The sequence below is a fragment of the Passer montanus genome, unplaced genomic scaffold, assembly GCF_014805655.1.
Source record: "Passer montanus isolate IOZ18808 unplaced genomic scaffold, ASM1480565v1 scaffold12, whole genome shotgun sequence".
Classification (NCBI taxonomy): Eukaryota; Metazoa; Chordata; class Aves; order Passeriformes; family Passeridae; genus Passer; species Passer montanus.
The window spans coordinates 12,480,892-12,494,558 of NW_024358722.1; the positions used below are offsets into that span (position 1 = coordinate 12,480,892).

The 13,667-nt window shown below is 41.2% G+C and overlaps 1 protein-coding gene across 3 annotated transcripts; it reads left to right on the forward strand.

Annotated features, from left to right (window-relative positions):
* Positions 1-888: 888 nt before the first annotated feature.
* ATF3 (activating transcription factor 3) lies at positions 889-12,626 on the forward strand. Of its 3 annotated transcripts, none has more exons than XM_039697782.1 (4): positions 889-1,043; positions 7,466-7,709; positions 8,632-8,739; positions 9,711-12,626. In XM_039697782.1, the coding sequence occupies exons 2-4, from the start codon at positions 7,470-7,472 to the stop codon at positions 9,906-9,908; spliced, it is 546 nt and encodes a 181-aa protein (XP_039553716.1). In that variant the 5' UTR covers positions 889-1,043; positions 7,466-7,469; the 3' UTR covers positions 9,909-12,626. The 3 variants fall into 3 exon arrangements, with proteins under 3 accessions (XP_039553716.1, XP_039553715.1, XP_039553717.1); XM_039697781.1 differs by lacking the exon at positions 889-1,043 and adding an exon at positions 3,280-3,434; XM_039697783.1 differs by lacking the exon at positions 889-1,043 and adding an exon at positions 3,290-3,434 and having other exon boundaries at positions 7,549-7,709.
* The last annotated feature ends 1,041 nt before the right edge of the window (positions 12,627-13,667 follow it).

The window sequence follows — 13,667 nt, forward strand, 5'->3', positions numbered from 1 at the left end:
ATTTTCATCAGGCTGAACAGGTTTAATGGAACTGTGTGACCAGAAACAGGATCTGGATGGGACATGAAGATTTTATTTGTGTTGCTCTGACTGATGTCCTGCAGTAGCATAAGACTGGGGGTCTATTCCTCTGTATAATGGTGTCTGTAGTTCTTTTTAATAATGAGACAGCCATATTTTCATTTTAATCAAATATCCACAGTGTGTGAAGTAGTGTCAAGGGATGTGGAGGCAGGACTTGGTCAGAAGGAAGTAAAGGAAAGAATTCTTTTCTCCACACTGGAGACTGCTGGAGGGCTGCAAGGACCACACCGTGGGGTGGCATTCAGCCTGATTTCTCTGCAGAGGGAAAAGAACCCAGTACACATCAGCCTGAGTGCTGAGCTGTGTACCTGGCTTAAGGGAAACAGAAGTTAAGAACATGGATGTTACCTCTGTCAAAAAAAAAAAAAAAAAAAAAAAAAAAGCTGTTGCAGGGGATCTGTCCCCTGCAGTCTGTGAGGAAAGAGAGACATGGATTGGGAAGGGACCAGTAAATGTTCAGGGGAAGGCAAATGAAAGATATTTTATGAGATGGAAAATCAAACTGGCAAGAACATCAGAGCATCTGGTGGCTGTACTGGGTGTTACTTTAACTTCCTGATAGTCTTAATTTTTTTAATTTTTTTTTTTTTTTTTTTAACTGGGGTGTGATCCAACTGAGATTAACTTAACTTTGGTTTCAAAAGGGATCTGGATAAAACCTATATGACACAGTGGAGCTGGGTTTATTTTTCTCTATGGTTTCATTTTCTTTTTTCACTGAAGAGTTTCAAGCCAGGACATGTTTTAGTGGCCTAATCTCAAATGCGCACAGGAACAATTTCTCTGTTTGCTTTGCAGGGAGGAGCTGGCTCACTTCAGGAGAAGTTCAAGAATGAACACAACTGGTTTGCTGTCAGATTTTAGTGCTGGCTGCAGCTCATGGGCAGTAATGCGACCAGCATTGTGTAGCAGACAAGCAGATGTCAGTGACCATCCACAACAACACTTGTATTTCCAAGGTACTTCCACCCACATGGAAAGGAGAGAGCTGCTTTTTTTCCCTATTGTTCTGCAACACTGCTCTGTTTAGCTGAAACTACTCTAAATACATTCCCACTTCTGATACAGCCACCTAAATAAATAAGGACAGACAGTTGCTAAATTTCTGTCATAATTGCAGCAGGCACCTGTTCTTGGCCACTAAAACCGATGTTGCTAACACATTTCCACAGTGCTTAAAATTTTCCAACCAACTATCTTTTGGGAAGAAATTTTCCACATTTGGCTTCTGCTTGACAGGAATATTTTTTTCTTCTAGGCTTGAGAAAAACGGTGACAGCTGTCCTTGAGCACAGCATGAATTATAAAATTATGCCTCTGAAGTAAAAAGAACTTATTAGACTGTAGCAAGAAGAAACAAAAAGCTTGCTCTAGACCCTTCAAGACCAAAGTTTTTGCCTGGCATTATATTTGACATTGATTTAGCTAGATTAATAAAAATGCAGCAATAACTATGTTGTGATAGAGCTGAGAATGATTTATCTATAGGTGAGTGAAAAAGAAAAAAACTTGCAGCTCACGGGAGCTGTAAATGGAGAGCTGCCAGGTAGGTCAGAGGAGTTTGCTGCTGCCCTCACAAAATGCACTTCTTTGTTTGCAGAGAACAGGGTGCGACTGCACCTTCCACAGGAGGGGAGCCCACGTCACTGCTTCAGACTCCTTCCTTTCCCACCACATCAGTACTTTTCTTTCTAGAGCAGGCAACTAAATGTGAAATAGGAATGTTAATTTTGCAAAGTTACTGGCACTTGGACATTAAAAAAACCCAAGTTTACTACTCCAGACTGTGTGGCCAATATGATATACATGTCTATATCTGTATCATCTATCTATCTATACACACACACACACACACATATACATCCAGACAACCACGTGCACACAGAAGGGAGATACAAAGAGACTTCCAAACTACTAGTTCTCTATTCTACTAATTCTGTAAACTACTATTTTACTACTAATCTGTATTCTTGACAAAAAGCCCCAAGCAATTAAAATATCCCAGAATACACCACTCAAGACTTATTACCTATTATCAAAACTGGCATATTGAACATTATAAAATCAATCAACCATTTGGAGCACTTGATTGGTATATACATTTTATATAGTAAGGTATACATTTCATGTTGGTTTAGTTACAATACACTCAAGCATGAAATGTCCTGGTCTTTCCAAGTCAAGTACAGACACTTGAACACTTGCTTAATAACAAGTTTGCATATATTAAATATGAATTATTATTGTACTGGATAATCCTATGCATCTGTCTTTGTAAGCTTTCTGTGTCTCCCCCACCTAAATTGGTTTTTTGGTGTTTTGTTTTTGTTTTTGGGGGTTTTTTAACATCATATTTTCTAGCACTTTGGAGGCTGTTAGTAGGTAATTTCTGTCTGTTAACAAATCAGAGGGGAAAAAAAGAACTAAACAAAAACCCCTTTACCACAGCCACAACCGTATTTCCCTCTCTGCTGTAGGAATCCCCTGTTTTTTCATGAGATCACAGCATGCTGCTGTGTTTTAGGAAAAGTTTTTCAAAATACCCTAACAAAACAAACAAAAACCCCAAACAGGGCTATTTTTAGCTTTCTATAATTTAATTAAACGGGTCTTTCCTCCTCAGAGTAAAAAACGGAGCTTTCTTCTCTATGTGAAATGAACTTTTCACTGTCATCTAAAGTAGCGGGGGGAGGAGGAGGGAGAATGGTGGAAACGGGGGGGGCATGAACAATTTTTTTCCTCTAGAGAAAGATCACACTTTTCAGTCCTTTCGAAAAATACACAATTGCCACCTTTTTTTTTCTTTTTTTTTTTTTCTTTTTGTTTTGGTTTTTGTTTTTTTTGTCGCTAGAGGGACTTTGATTTATTGTCAGAAGCAAAATGGCCCGGAGAGAGAAACTCTCGGAGTCTTAATAAAAATAAATAAATAAATAAAGGGGAGAGTGGTGAAGAGGGAAGGCGAGGGGGTCTGTCGGGGTGCTGAGGGATGCTGCTCGTCCCGGCCCGGCTCGGCTCGGCTCGGCGGTGCCGTGCCGTGCCGTGCGGTGCCGTGCCGTGCCGTGCCGGCGGGGAAGCCTTGCATCACCGCCACGGCCCGCTTCCCTCCTCCCTCTCTTTCGGGGAGGCTATTAATAGCATGACATCAGCCAGGGACTCGCCGCCAGAGTAAATACCAGCGCTGCCCGCTCGGCTATAAAAGGGGGGTGATGCAACCCGGGCGAGCGGCAGAGGAGCGGGGAGCCGAGGGAGCTGCTCTCCCGCAGGAGGCGGCGGAGCAGCGCGGACCGCAGCGCGGCGGGGCTGCGGAGCCCCTTCCCTGCTGCCGGCAGAGCGGCGGCGGCGGGAGGAAGGTAGGTGGGACCCGGAGAGGAGCGGCCGGGGCTGCCCGTGCCGGCGGGACGGGGAGCTGAGCTCGGGGGAGGCTGTCCCGCCGCGGAGGGATGGATGCCCGCCGGGGGACCCGCGCCGCGCCGCCGGCAAAAGTTTCTCCGCCGCGGGCGAAGTGTGGCGCGGCGGTGCCGCCGCCTGCCCTGAGCTCCGGCAGAGCCCCCGGCCCCGCCGAGCTCCGCCGGAGCCCCGAGCCCGCCCGGCGACGCGGCACCGCGGGCACCGGCACCGCGGGCACCGGCACGGGGAGCTGCGGCGGGACAGCCCAGGCGATGACAAACCCGCACTGCCGCGCGTAGAGTTATCTCTGATATTCCCGTAAACCGACCGGGAACTTCTCGTGACAGCCGGGGATATCCGCCCTCCTTTCTGTCCCGGGGTCTTGGCGTGAGGTAGATCAGTTGCTGAACTGTTGCTGAGCAAATCAGGCGTGACACAACGGACAACTTCTTTCAGAGAACGAGTTTCCTGTTGGAAATCGATTTTCGTCCTAGTAACAGCATTTGGGAAAATGAAAGGCAGCAGAAAATGCTTTGGGAGCGATGTGGGATGTCAGAAAGCTTAAGGTCAACTAGCGTGCACAGAGGTTGTGAACTGTAATTGCTCTTAATGCCGTTTAAGATTAACCTCAGTGGTTATCAAGGTTTATTGCATCAGCACCAGAGGAAAAGGAATTCGTATGAAGAAATAAAACCAAGAAGCACAGTCAGCCATCTGCTGTTAAGCAAGAAAAAACTGAAAGTAGTCACTTTCAATATTAAAATTAAACAAGAATATCCTTAAATAATGGAAGTGCACAGCTAGGAAGCCTGTTTGGATTTTAAAGTCTTGTCAGAGGAGATGTAAAAGCTCATTGTAGATGAAAAGAATCATCTTCAAAACAACAAACAAAAAGCAGGGGTAGAACGAACGAATAGAGTTGTTTGAACCTACCTGAACTGGGAGGGTAAAACTGTTGAGAATTCCGAAAGTAAGGCTGAGGCAATGAAGCATTAACTCAGCCCGGGAACGAGCTGTGCCGGTGGCAGCGCCGGGCTGTGTTCAGCACCTCCAGTGGCAGTAACTGCAGAACATGTGCGAGGTCCAACGCAGTAAACAGAGATTGTATCAGAAAGGCCACGATGGAATCAAGCTCTAAGGCTTGATACTCTTGTTTCTACTATTTCCCCACCTTTCACAAACCCAGAGAAAATGAGATAGAGCTCTGCAGGGCTTATAGACAGAGGGACAATTGGTACAAAAATTGGGACAAAGAAGGGCAACTTGTTGCATTTTTTTAAAATATAGTAAAATCTAATTTTCCTATTTGTAAAACACTTCTGAAAAAGGATTTGTTCCTCAGAAACTGCAAAATATCTACCTTGTTGGAGCAATTAGAGGTGCATTTCAGGATGACTGGGAGGGCAGTGAGCTGTCTGGGCTGGAGAGCAGCGAGTTCCTATGGTCAAGGACACTTTCTCCTGCTCTGGGCACCTGACCACTCCTCTTTTACACACTAGTGACAGGTGCGTGAGAGGACCTGGAGCCATTACTGTAGGGTTTTGGTGGTGTTTGTGGTACACTTACTACTAGCACTAGCTACTACAAATCCACAATTAACACAATTTCTCAGGAACATTCTTGGTTTCCTCTGGTGCTGCTGCTGACCTTAATTAAAAGTTCACCTCAACTGAAAAATAATTGAATAAACCACCAGAGCTTGAAAATTATTAGCCCAACTAATTATCTTGGAGGCTGGAAAAACAATTTTACTGTTACTTTAAGACTCCTGGTTGGATTGAATTATACAGAATTAACTTTGTTGAATGAAGCCATCACCAGCATTCAAGGACACAGTCAGTGAAAATAACTGAAATTTCTGCTGGGGTGAGGGTTTCAGTGTCATCTGGAATTAGCCTGTTTAATTAGTGGAATGGTTGAATGTTGGTAAATGGTAAATAGTAATAATACTTCAGCTGGAAATTAGTAAGGCCATTTCTGACTTGCTGGAAAAGAGTAACTGCTTGCTTTCTGAGATTATAGGATTAAACTGTATCAGTACTTTAAATGTGACTCATGAGCAGGGGCTTTCTGAAGAGAATTACATAAATTTCCCAAGGTCTTTCTGAATAACAAATTGTTCCAAATAATTTCCCCATCTTGAATAACTACGGGTGAAATCCTGGCCCCATTGAGGTCAACAGAAAAAGTCCTTTTGATTTCACTGGGGTCAGGATTTCACCCTGAGACTCTGGGAAATGTTCAAATCTTCTGTGGTGACTGGGTGAGGAAGACTGCAGTTGGACCTGATATTTTCCAGCAACAGGCAATTCACACTCCTCTGATTTTTATGTTTGCCTCGCAGCAATGAACCAGGTTCTATTCTCATTTGCACCAGTGTGGATTTACAGTGTATTTTTAGATATCTCTGAGCAAATTCTATCTTCTTCTCAAGGCACATGACCCCAAACATTTCTTGCTGGGTTCCAGAAGTAACGTACAGGGACCTGTGCAGTTCTGGGTTCACCATGTGGAAATTTAGCTTACCCACACTGCTGCCCCAAGGCAGCTATTTGCTTACCTGCACTAAGTTAATTACAATTGACTTTCCTGTAATTATTGTGGTTCTAATCCAGAGTAGATAATTACATACTGTAGTTATCCATACTGCTATTATAAAAACCTCCAAAACAACAACAAAACCAAAAATCTACTCACCAGAGATAACTGGAAAACCAACACAGTAGAATCCAATTTAACACAAGTCACTTTGTGAACCAGGGAAGTATTACAATCTGTTTTCCTGTGGATTTGCACCTTTTGTCCCTTGAACCACACACAAAAGGTGCTCAGTTTTCTTCCAGACCTCTTATCTCACCTCTGCTGGGTGAGAGATGGGATGTGACTTGCAGGGATGTGTGCATCAGCTAAGCCACTGTGCTTGGATGACTGACTGCTGAGTTTTGCCTCTCTCCCTCAGTGGGGCCACCAGTTTTCACAGAGCACATGGGGGTCTCTCTCCCTTCAAAACTGGCTAAAAATAATTAATAAGAATGACTAAAAAGAGAACTGTAAAAAGAGACCGTTGGATAGGTTTGTTTTCTTCAGAAATCTACTAGAAATTAGGATTCTCCATGGGTTTACATTGGCATAATTCTCCTAAAGACTCTTCAATCACACTGTTTTAAGTCAGCAGAAGATCCAACCATAAATATTTAAGAATTTCAAGCCTCTCATAGAGGGCACATAAGGACAGTTTCAAATTTTACAAGAGCAAAGGAATGAAAAAAACGGCTTCACATTTTTCATGAGTCAATCCCTCCAACTCAGCCTGTGCTGTGGAGCCACAGAGCATGTAGAGACTTTTGCCTTTGTGCCAGCTCTTATTGTTAACTATTTTTCAGGAGTTTATAGCCAAATCTACAACTGTGTACAAAATTGAGTGTGATAACTTTGTGACAGATCCTGTTGTGGTTATCAAGTTTCAGCTTCTAGTAGAAGTCATTGAGCTAAGTGTAGCTGAGAACAAGGTATGCTCTGTCCATTTGAAGCTGGAATTTGTGGTGGTATAGCTCTGAAGATGAAGATACTCTCCTTCTATGCTTTAAATAATAATACTACATATTGGCTTTCTGATTTTTGTTCCTATTTTCTTTCTCTTCCTATTCACTCGATTCTCATTTGCCACACACTACCACTTCAAATCTTAACAGTATACACCCTTGCACACAATTTTTAAAATATTAAGTTTCAGAAAGACCTAGAAATTTGTCATGTGCTGATACTATTCTTACTTTTAAATACTAACTTTGACTTAACATAAAGTTGAAGGTTTTTTGAGTGTCCAAATTCTTAACTGCTTGTCTCTATTGAGAGGTTGGGGTAGAGTAGGAATGGGGACTGAAGCAATGTAACTACAATATTATTCACAGTATGAAATATACCTCTAAGAGATATTATTTGCCTTTCTAAAGTTGTTGAAAGACTATTAATATTATCTCTTTTTATCTTTCAGCAAAATGATGGTCCAACACTCAGGCCAGGTATCTGCATTAGAAGTCAGCGCCTCCGCAATTGTTCCCACTTTGTCCCCTGCAGGGTCACTGGGGTTTGATGATTTCACAAATTTAACCCCCCTGGTGAAGGAGGAACTGAGGTTTGCCATTCAGAACAAGCGTCAGTTCCACAGGATGTCTTCCACTTTGGACACAGTGACTGTTTCTGAAAGGCCAGTTGAAACATCAACGCTGAAAACAGAGGTACGGTTCTTTGAACAGAATTTTGGTGTGAATGATTAATTCTCTAACAAAGTTTTGCCACAAGACCAATAATTGTATTAACTATAAACAGCCCTCTATACCATACTTGTTTCCTCTTAAGCCAGCTGCTTGGCTCTCTGTTGAGTACTTCGGGCAAACCCTCTGGTATTTATCATAGTTGGATATTTGATTTTCAATTATGGACTACAGAAAATGTTTTACAGTGATTAGAGCAAGTGCTAATCTGGTTTCCTAGCCCAGTGGTGGCTGAACTTGGAATAAGTCACGGCTAAAGTTCTGTTTTCCTGAGGACAGTCCAGCAGAACCCGTGAGGGTTAAGACGTGGACCTGCTATGTCCACGCTATGTTTTTGCTTAAAGATGACACTGTCCATGAAAAACATTGCTCTTTGAGAGTGGAGAAATAGTTTTGGTTAAGGAAATAGTTACACCTTGGTCTGAGCTTCCGCAGGAAACAGAAGGAAGTGTGACAGTATTCCCTTTTTGGTGCTGCCTTTAATTCACTCCACTTCTCACTGCTTCACACATGACACATTCTCCATTCTGCTCCCTGTGCCCTTCCTCCTTTTCCTCCCTGGAAAATGGAGCAGAGATGGAGGTGTGGGAGCCTGGGGAGACTCAGTAAGGTTTTGAGTACCACTGATTTTAAATGAGCCATCATATAGATTACACACAACCCCGCTCCAGTCAGGTTTTCATTGACAATTCTAATGAAGTTCCTACCCTTCTACTGTATGGCAAACAAGTTCCAATCACATTTTTATGTAACTCAGGATGTGAGCACTAACAGCACTCTCCAGTATTTTGATAACTTCTGGATTTTAAAAATCCAGAAGTTATCAAAATACAGTTCTCCTGTTTATAGCATCTTATGGATTGTGTGTATCTGTTTTTTGGGACAGTTTTCTCCTGAAGAGGATGAAAGAAAAAAGAGAAGAAGGGAGAGGAATAAAATTGCTGCGGCCAAGTGCCGAAACAAAAAGAAGGAAAAAACAGAATGTTTGCAGAAAGTAAGTGACTGGCTAGAATTGTTCTTAATCTGCCACCCTGACAGGATCCAAACAGATAGCATAGGGTACTGTCACAGTAGAAAATCATAAAGATGTCCCCCAAAACTCTGTAAACCCTTAAAATCATTAGTTATGAAAAATAAGCATGCCGTATATTAAATCCAGACCTGGTTGAAACTGGCCAAAGTGAAAGCATGGTAGGAGAGAAAAGAGATTACTGCTTCAGTGACCAATCTTGTCTATGGGGATAATGTTAACATAGATGTGTACACTGAACACAAAAAGAAGTAAAATCACATTTCGTAAAATATTCACTGTGGAGAGCCTGCAAGCACCTACAAGTAATTTCTGACTTCTTTATGAACAGAGTAGTGTGGTAGCTTGAATTCTCTGTCCTAGGAGCCCAGTCACATCTTCGCCTCCTGTGCTGTGATGTAAAACTGTATTTCAGTGGTACCAAGCCTGTATCTAAGTATACAGGCCTGTATATTCCTATGTCTAGGGGCAGAGAAAAAAAGCTATGTTTGCACTTTGCTAGCTTAACATGGGTTTATAGATATGTGACCTGATGTTCCAGGGAGTTATGAAGCAGCATAGATAATTTCGTGTCAATTTTTGACCCAAAAAGCTCAGAAATATCTTCTATTTTGCAGAAGATAGCAATAATATTTTGGGTATCTGTCACCATGAGTGAATACCAGTTTTAGTTTCACTTTCCAACTTTCATTACGTTTTCTAGAGGCCAAAGGAGATAACTCTCAATCTGGTTTTCAGGCCATTACTGGTTGGGGAATGTAGAATTAGATACAACATACAAAGTTTTATCATTGCAGCACACTAAGTATATGTGATTCCTTTCTCTGCCAGCCATATGCTTTCCCACCCATAAAAGACAACAACTATAAGAAAAAAACCCAGCAAGTTACTATTTAAACTTCTCAGTGTAAAATTGTGTGTGTCCTTTGTGCTAGGAATCTGAGAAGCTGGAAACCATCAATGCAGAGTTGAAAGCCCAGATCGAGGAGCTGAAGAATGAGAAGCAGCATTTGATATACATGCTCAATCTGCACAGGCCCACGTGTATAGTCCGTGCACAGAACGGAAGGACACCTGAAGATGAAAGAAATCTTTTTATTCAACAGATCAAAGAAGGCACATTGCAAGGTTAAGTGATACGGCAAACGTGGAAATATTTAAAATGTTTTTAACAGCTACCAGAATCCGTGGGGGAGTCTGACATAATGTGTAGGATTCTATTAGTCAAGAGCCTTTAGGAAGGGCAGGTTGCTTTCATGAGTGGAAAGAATCATTTTGGCTTGACAGCGATTCTTGCCCTTGGAAGATCTGGTCTCAATCAAATTGAAGAGCCTTCTGCCTCCAATGTAGGGTTTGCACCTGTCATACTTGCTGTTCCTAGGAGCTACAGACAACAGCTTCTGAAGTTTTAGCTCTGCTAGTATACAGTATCTGCACTCACGAGGTTTGTGCTAGAACACTGACTTCCAGCGATGCACGGGGCACAGGCAGCTGTGCTGGATGGACACTGCTCTTCCTTGCTGCTGGTAGGGAAAGAAGACTGAGTATTTTTGAATTTCCAGGAGGATGGTTTCTAGCAGAATGTACTGATGTGTAATGTTGCATTCTAACCTAACACACACAGACACACACACACACATACACACACACAAAAAAACCCCTCTGTAGTTTCAACCAAGCTTTGTCATTTTTTTCACAACACTCATGTGGGTTTTTTCTGTGACTCATCTCAGTGACTGAATTTGAAGGGTCTAGTAAGTGTGACAAAGAAATGTTTCTTGCAAAACATCTAGGTAGCCTAGCTTGTATTTTATGAGCTATCACCCCAGATACTACCCCCTGGGGACTACAATTTTTCCTTGAATTGCTGAAGAGCAGCTTGTATCATCACTTACTGACTTGGTGAATTAAACCCACTGAATTGGAAAAAGGAAACTAACTGTGCAGGGATATTGATAGAGGTTTTGCTCAAGTAAAGAACTGCAGGAGTGAATCCCAGACTCCTGAACCTTGAAAAACAGAAATATTTTTTAAAATTCATCTAGGATTTAATCCTACAAGCCTTAATTCATGCTATTACCCCTCAGTCACAGTAGAGGTTCCATGGATTTCAGTGGGTCTGCTCATGCAGATAGCTCTTACAGGCATAAGAGCTTGGCAAAGATTTTTCCATCCTGGTCAAGATTACTTCCTTTTGCCAAGTGAGTCAGAGGGAAAAATTATGATTGTAGCTACTTTTATTTTAGATTTGAGTGACAACTACAGTCAATCAAAAGTTTTACTTAGAATCTAAAGGAGGCAAGAGTTTTGATGTAGTGAATAATTGTTTAATTTTTTTATTAAATACTAACCTTGGATGTTTTTGAACTGGTGGAAGAGCTGCTGGACAAAACAGTTGGAGCTATGAGTGTTGAAATTCTGATGTTTCTGTGAAATTCTCAGATTGTTTATTTCTATAAAATATACCCTTACAATTTTTTTTTGTAAAAGAAAATATTATCCTTATTTATCACTAATATTATAATGAGTAGAGCTAATAAATACTGCGAGCAAGATAAAACTGAAAACACAAGTGTTGCGCTGTCTTTTTACTTTTATCTCTTGGTGTTTAATATTATATATTCCTAAACTTCACCAGTTGTATTTGAGACACCACTATTAAAAACACTTATCCTTCATCCTTCATCTTTTTTGAAGATGAGGCACTGAGTGTCTTGAATGATTGGCAGATATTGTACCTTCCAAGATTCTGTACCTCTATCAGTGGTGTCTGACTGTTCAATGTCACAATTTAAACAAAGCAGAATACAAGTGGAGCTTACAGTGCATAATATTTTACACCAGTTCTGCAGTGTTGAAATTGTGTGTTTGTTCTAAAGGCTAAACTTGAAGATACCTCAGCCATGAGCTTCTTACCCTGCAAGTCTCGCATGAGTCCATCACATATTGTACCTGGTCCTCATATGATTGTTATATTCTGCAACAGAACTACTTAATACCATTTCCTAAGGTCTGGATATATTGTAATGTCCTATATCACATGTAAAAGGTATGTACTTCATGTATCTGAAAAGTGAATGTATTACAAAGGTGACATTCTAGGTCCAATTCTCTCTTAAGAATCCATGATCTCTCTGTATGTTGGAAGGAGGTTCTATTGATTTCAGTGAGAGTTTTTTTCATGTAAGCAGAGTTTGCAGCCTCTGTGGCAACTTCTCTGGTTTAAAGGGCAAGTTCTACATGTAATTGGGCCAGTGTTTATCAGACAACAGATATACATGGAGTGTGTACAATAAACCTGTCAAACGATGTTTGATGATTATTTGACTTCTGTAACGTGGAAATACAAAACCAAGGCATCAGCCTGGGATCGTACACCTTGGCTTTGCTTTTCACCTCTCAAATACCAGCAGACAGGGCTGTTTGTCTCATAATTGGTTATAAAGTGTTACCAGAGAGACTGTAATGACAGAATTCATGTGTCTCCCTTAGGGAATTTGTATGGTTGCTTTTAACCATATCACTGGTGACGCAGGCGTCATGCTTTTGTTGCTTGATCTTATTTACTCGGCATGCCAAATGTTAATATGTACCACTACTATTGTCAGAAGATAATCTATTTTTATTTCTTTACATGTGCAGTCATAGCTGCTCTGTATTGCTTTTGTATGTGTGTGTGTGTGTGTGCGTGCTCCTGCACGCTGCTCTGGAAATGATGGTACTCAGGGTCACTTGACTGTGCCCCAGAAAAGAGTGTTTAAACAGCTACACAGTATGTTGCATGAGTTTTCTCAAAGTATACTTTATTCAGGAGAACCCTTAAAATGCATTAAAAAGCAGTTTGTTTTCTATTCTGAAGTTTGTTTTGATACTTTAATAAAAAAGAATTAATATATATTTATTCACGTGTCATTTAATTAATTCTACATGTCAAGGTCCAAGAGCAACTTCATTCTCTTGAAACAACACTGAGCTATTAAAAAGCAAACACTCTTTACAGTTTTGCAACAATGAGGATCTTATAAAGTCAAACTGGTACTGTTCACTGCTTGTTAAGGTGTAAACAAAATTTTGTTGTTTCGAGGTTGATTGTGGATTCCAGGCTAACTTCTTATTTGTGGCCTAGATCTTAGATTAAAGGACTGTAAAAAAGAACTCCTGAACCTTTCCTAAACTTGCAACCAACCAGCTGATAGTTTGTTCAACTTTCTGATCCCCTAATGCTTTTGGTACTCTGAAGCCTTAATATTTCTAGATTGCTTTCTATAATTACATGGAAGATACTAAGGAAGTATGGCATGATTAGGGCTTTGGTTTTTTCTCTGTGTCAGTGTATTGGTGTGTCTGGGGAGAAACATGAGGAAAGATGAACAAAATGTTCCCTCCTGCTTTTCCACAACCGAGTATCTACACACCCAGACAGAAGTCCCTCTGTTTGGACAGCCGGTGGTGTGGACAAAAACTTTTGGCTTCAGTCCACTGCAAGCAGTCATAACTTGTAATGCAGAGGCCAGATAGTAGGCCAGGAGCTCCAGGGATCAGGAAATCCATTGCTCTATTGCAAAATCCAGTTAAAAATATCATCTGGAAGGAAGATCTAGGCTACTCTGAGCTTGGCAATGTTGAATGTTTACTTTCCTTCTTGGTCCATCCATTTACAGTTGTGCAGTCCCCATAAGTTTGTTCACCTTTTCATACATTCTCCTACAGCTACTATCAAACTCTGCTTTTTCTGTTCAACATTAAATTGGCTAACTTAAAAATCATCTGCCTGACCTGGTTTAGAAAACCTTACCAACAAAATTAGGGCTACGATTTCCTGAATTGGTATTAAGAATTTTTTTTTTTTAATTATATGAGTTGAAAGCATGAAACCACCATTGGTTTCTGAC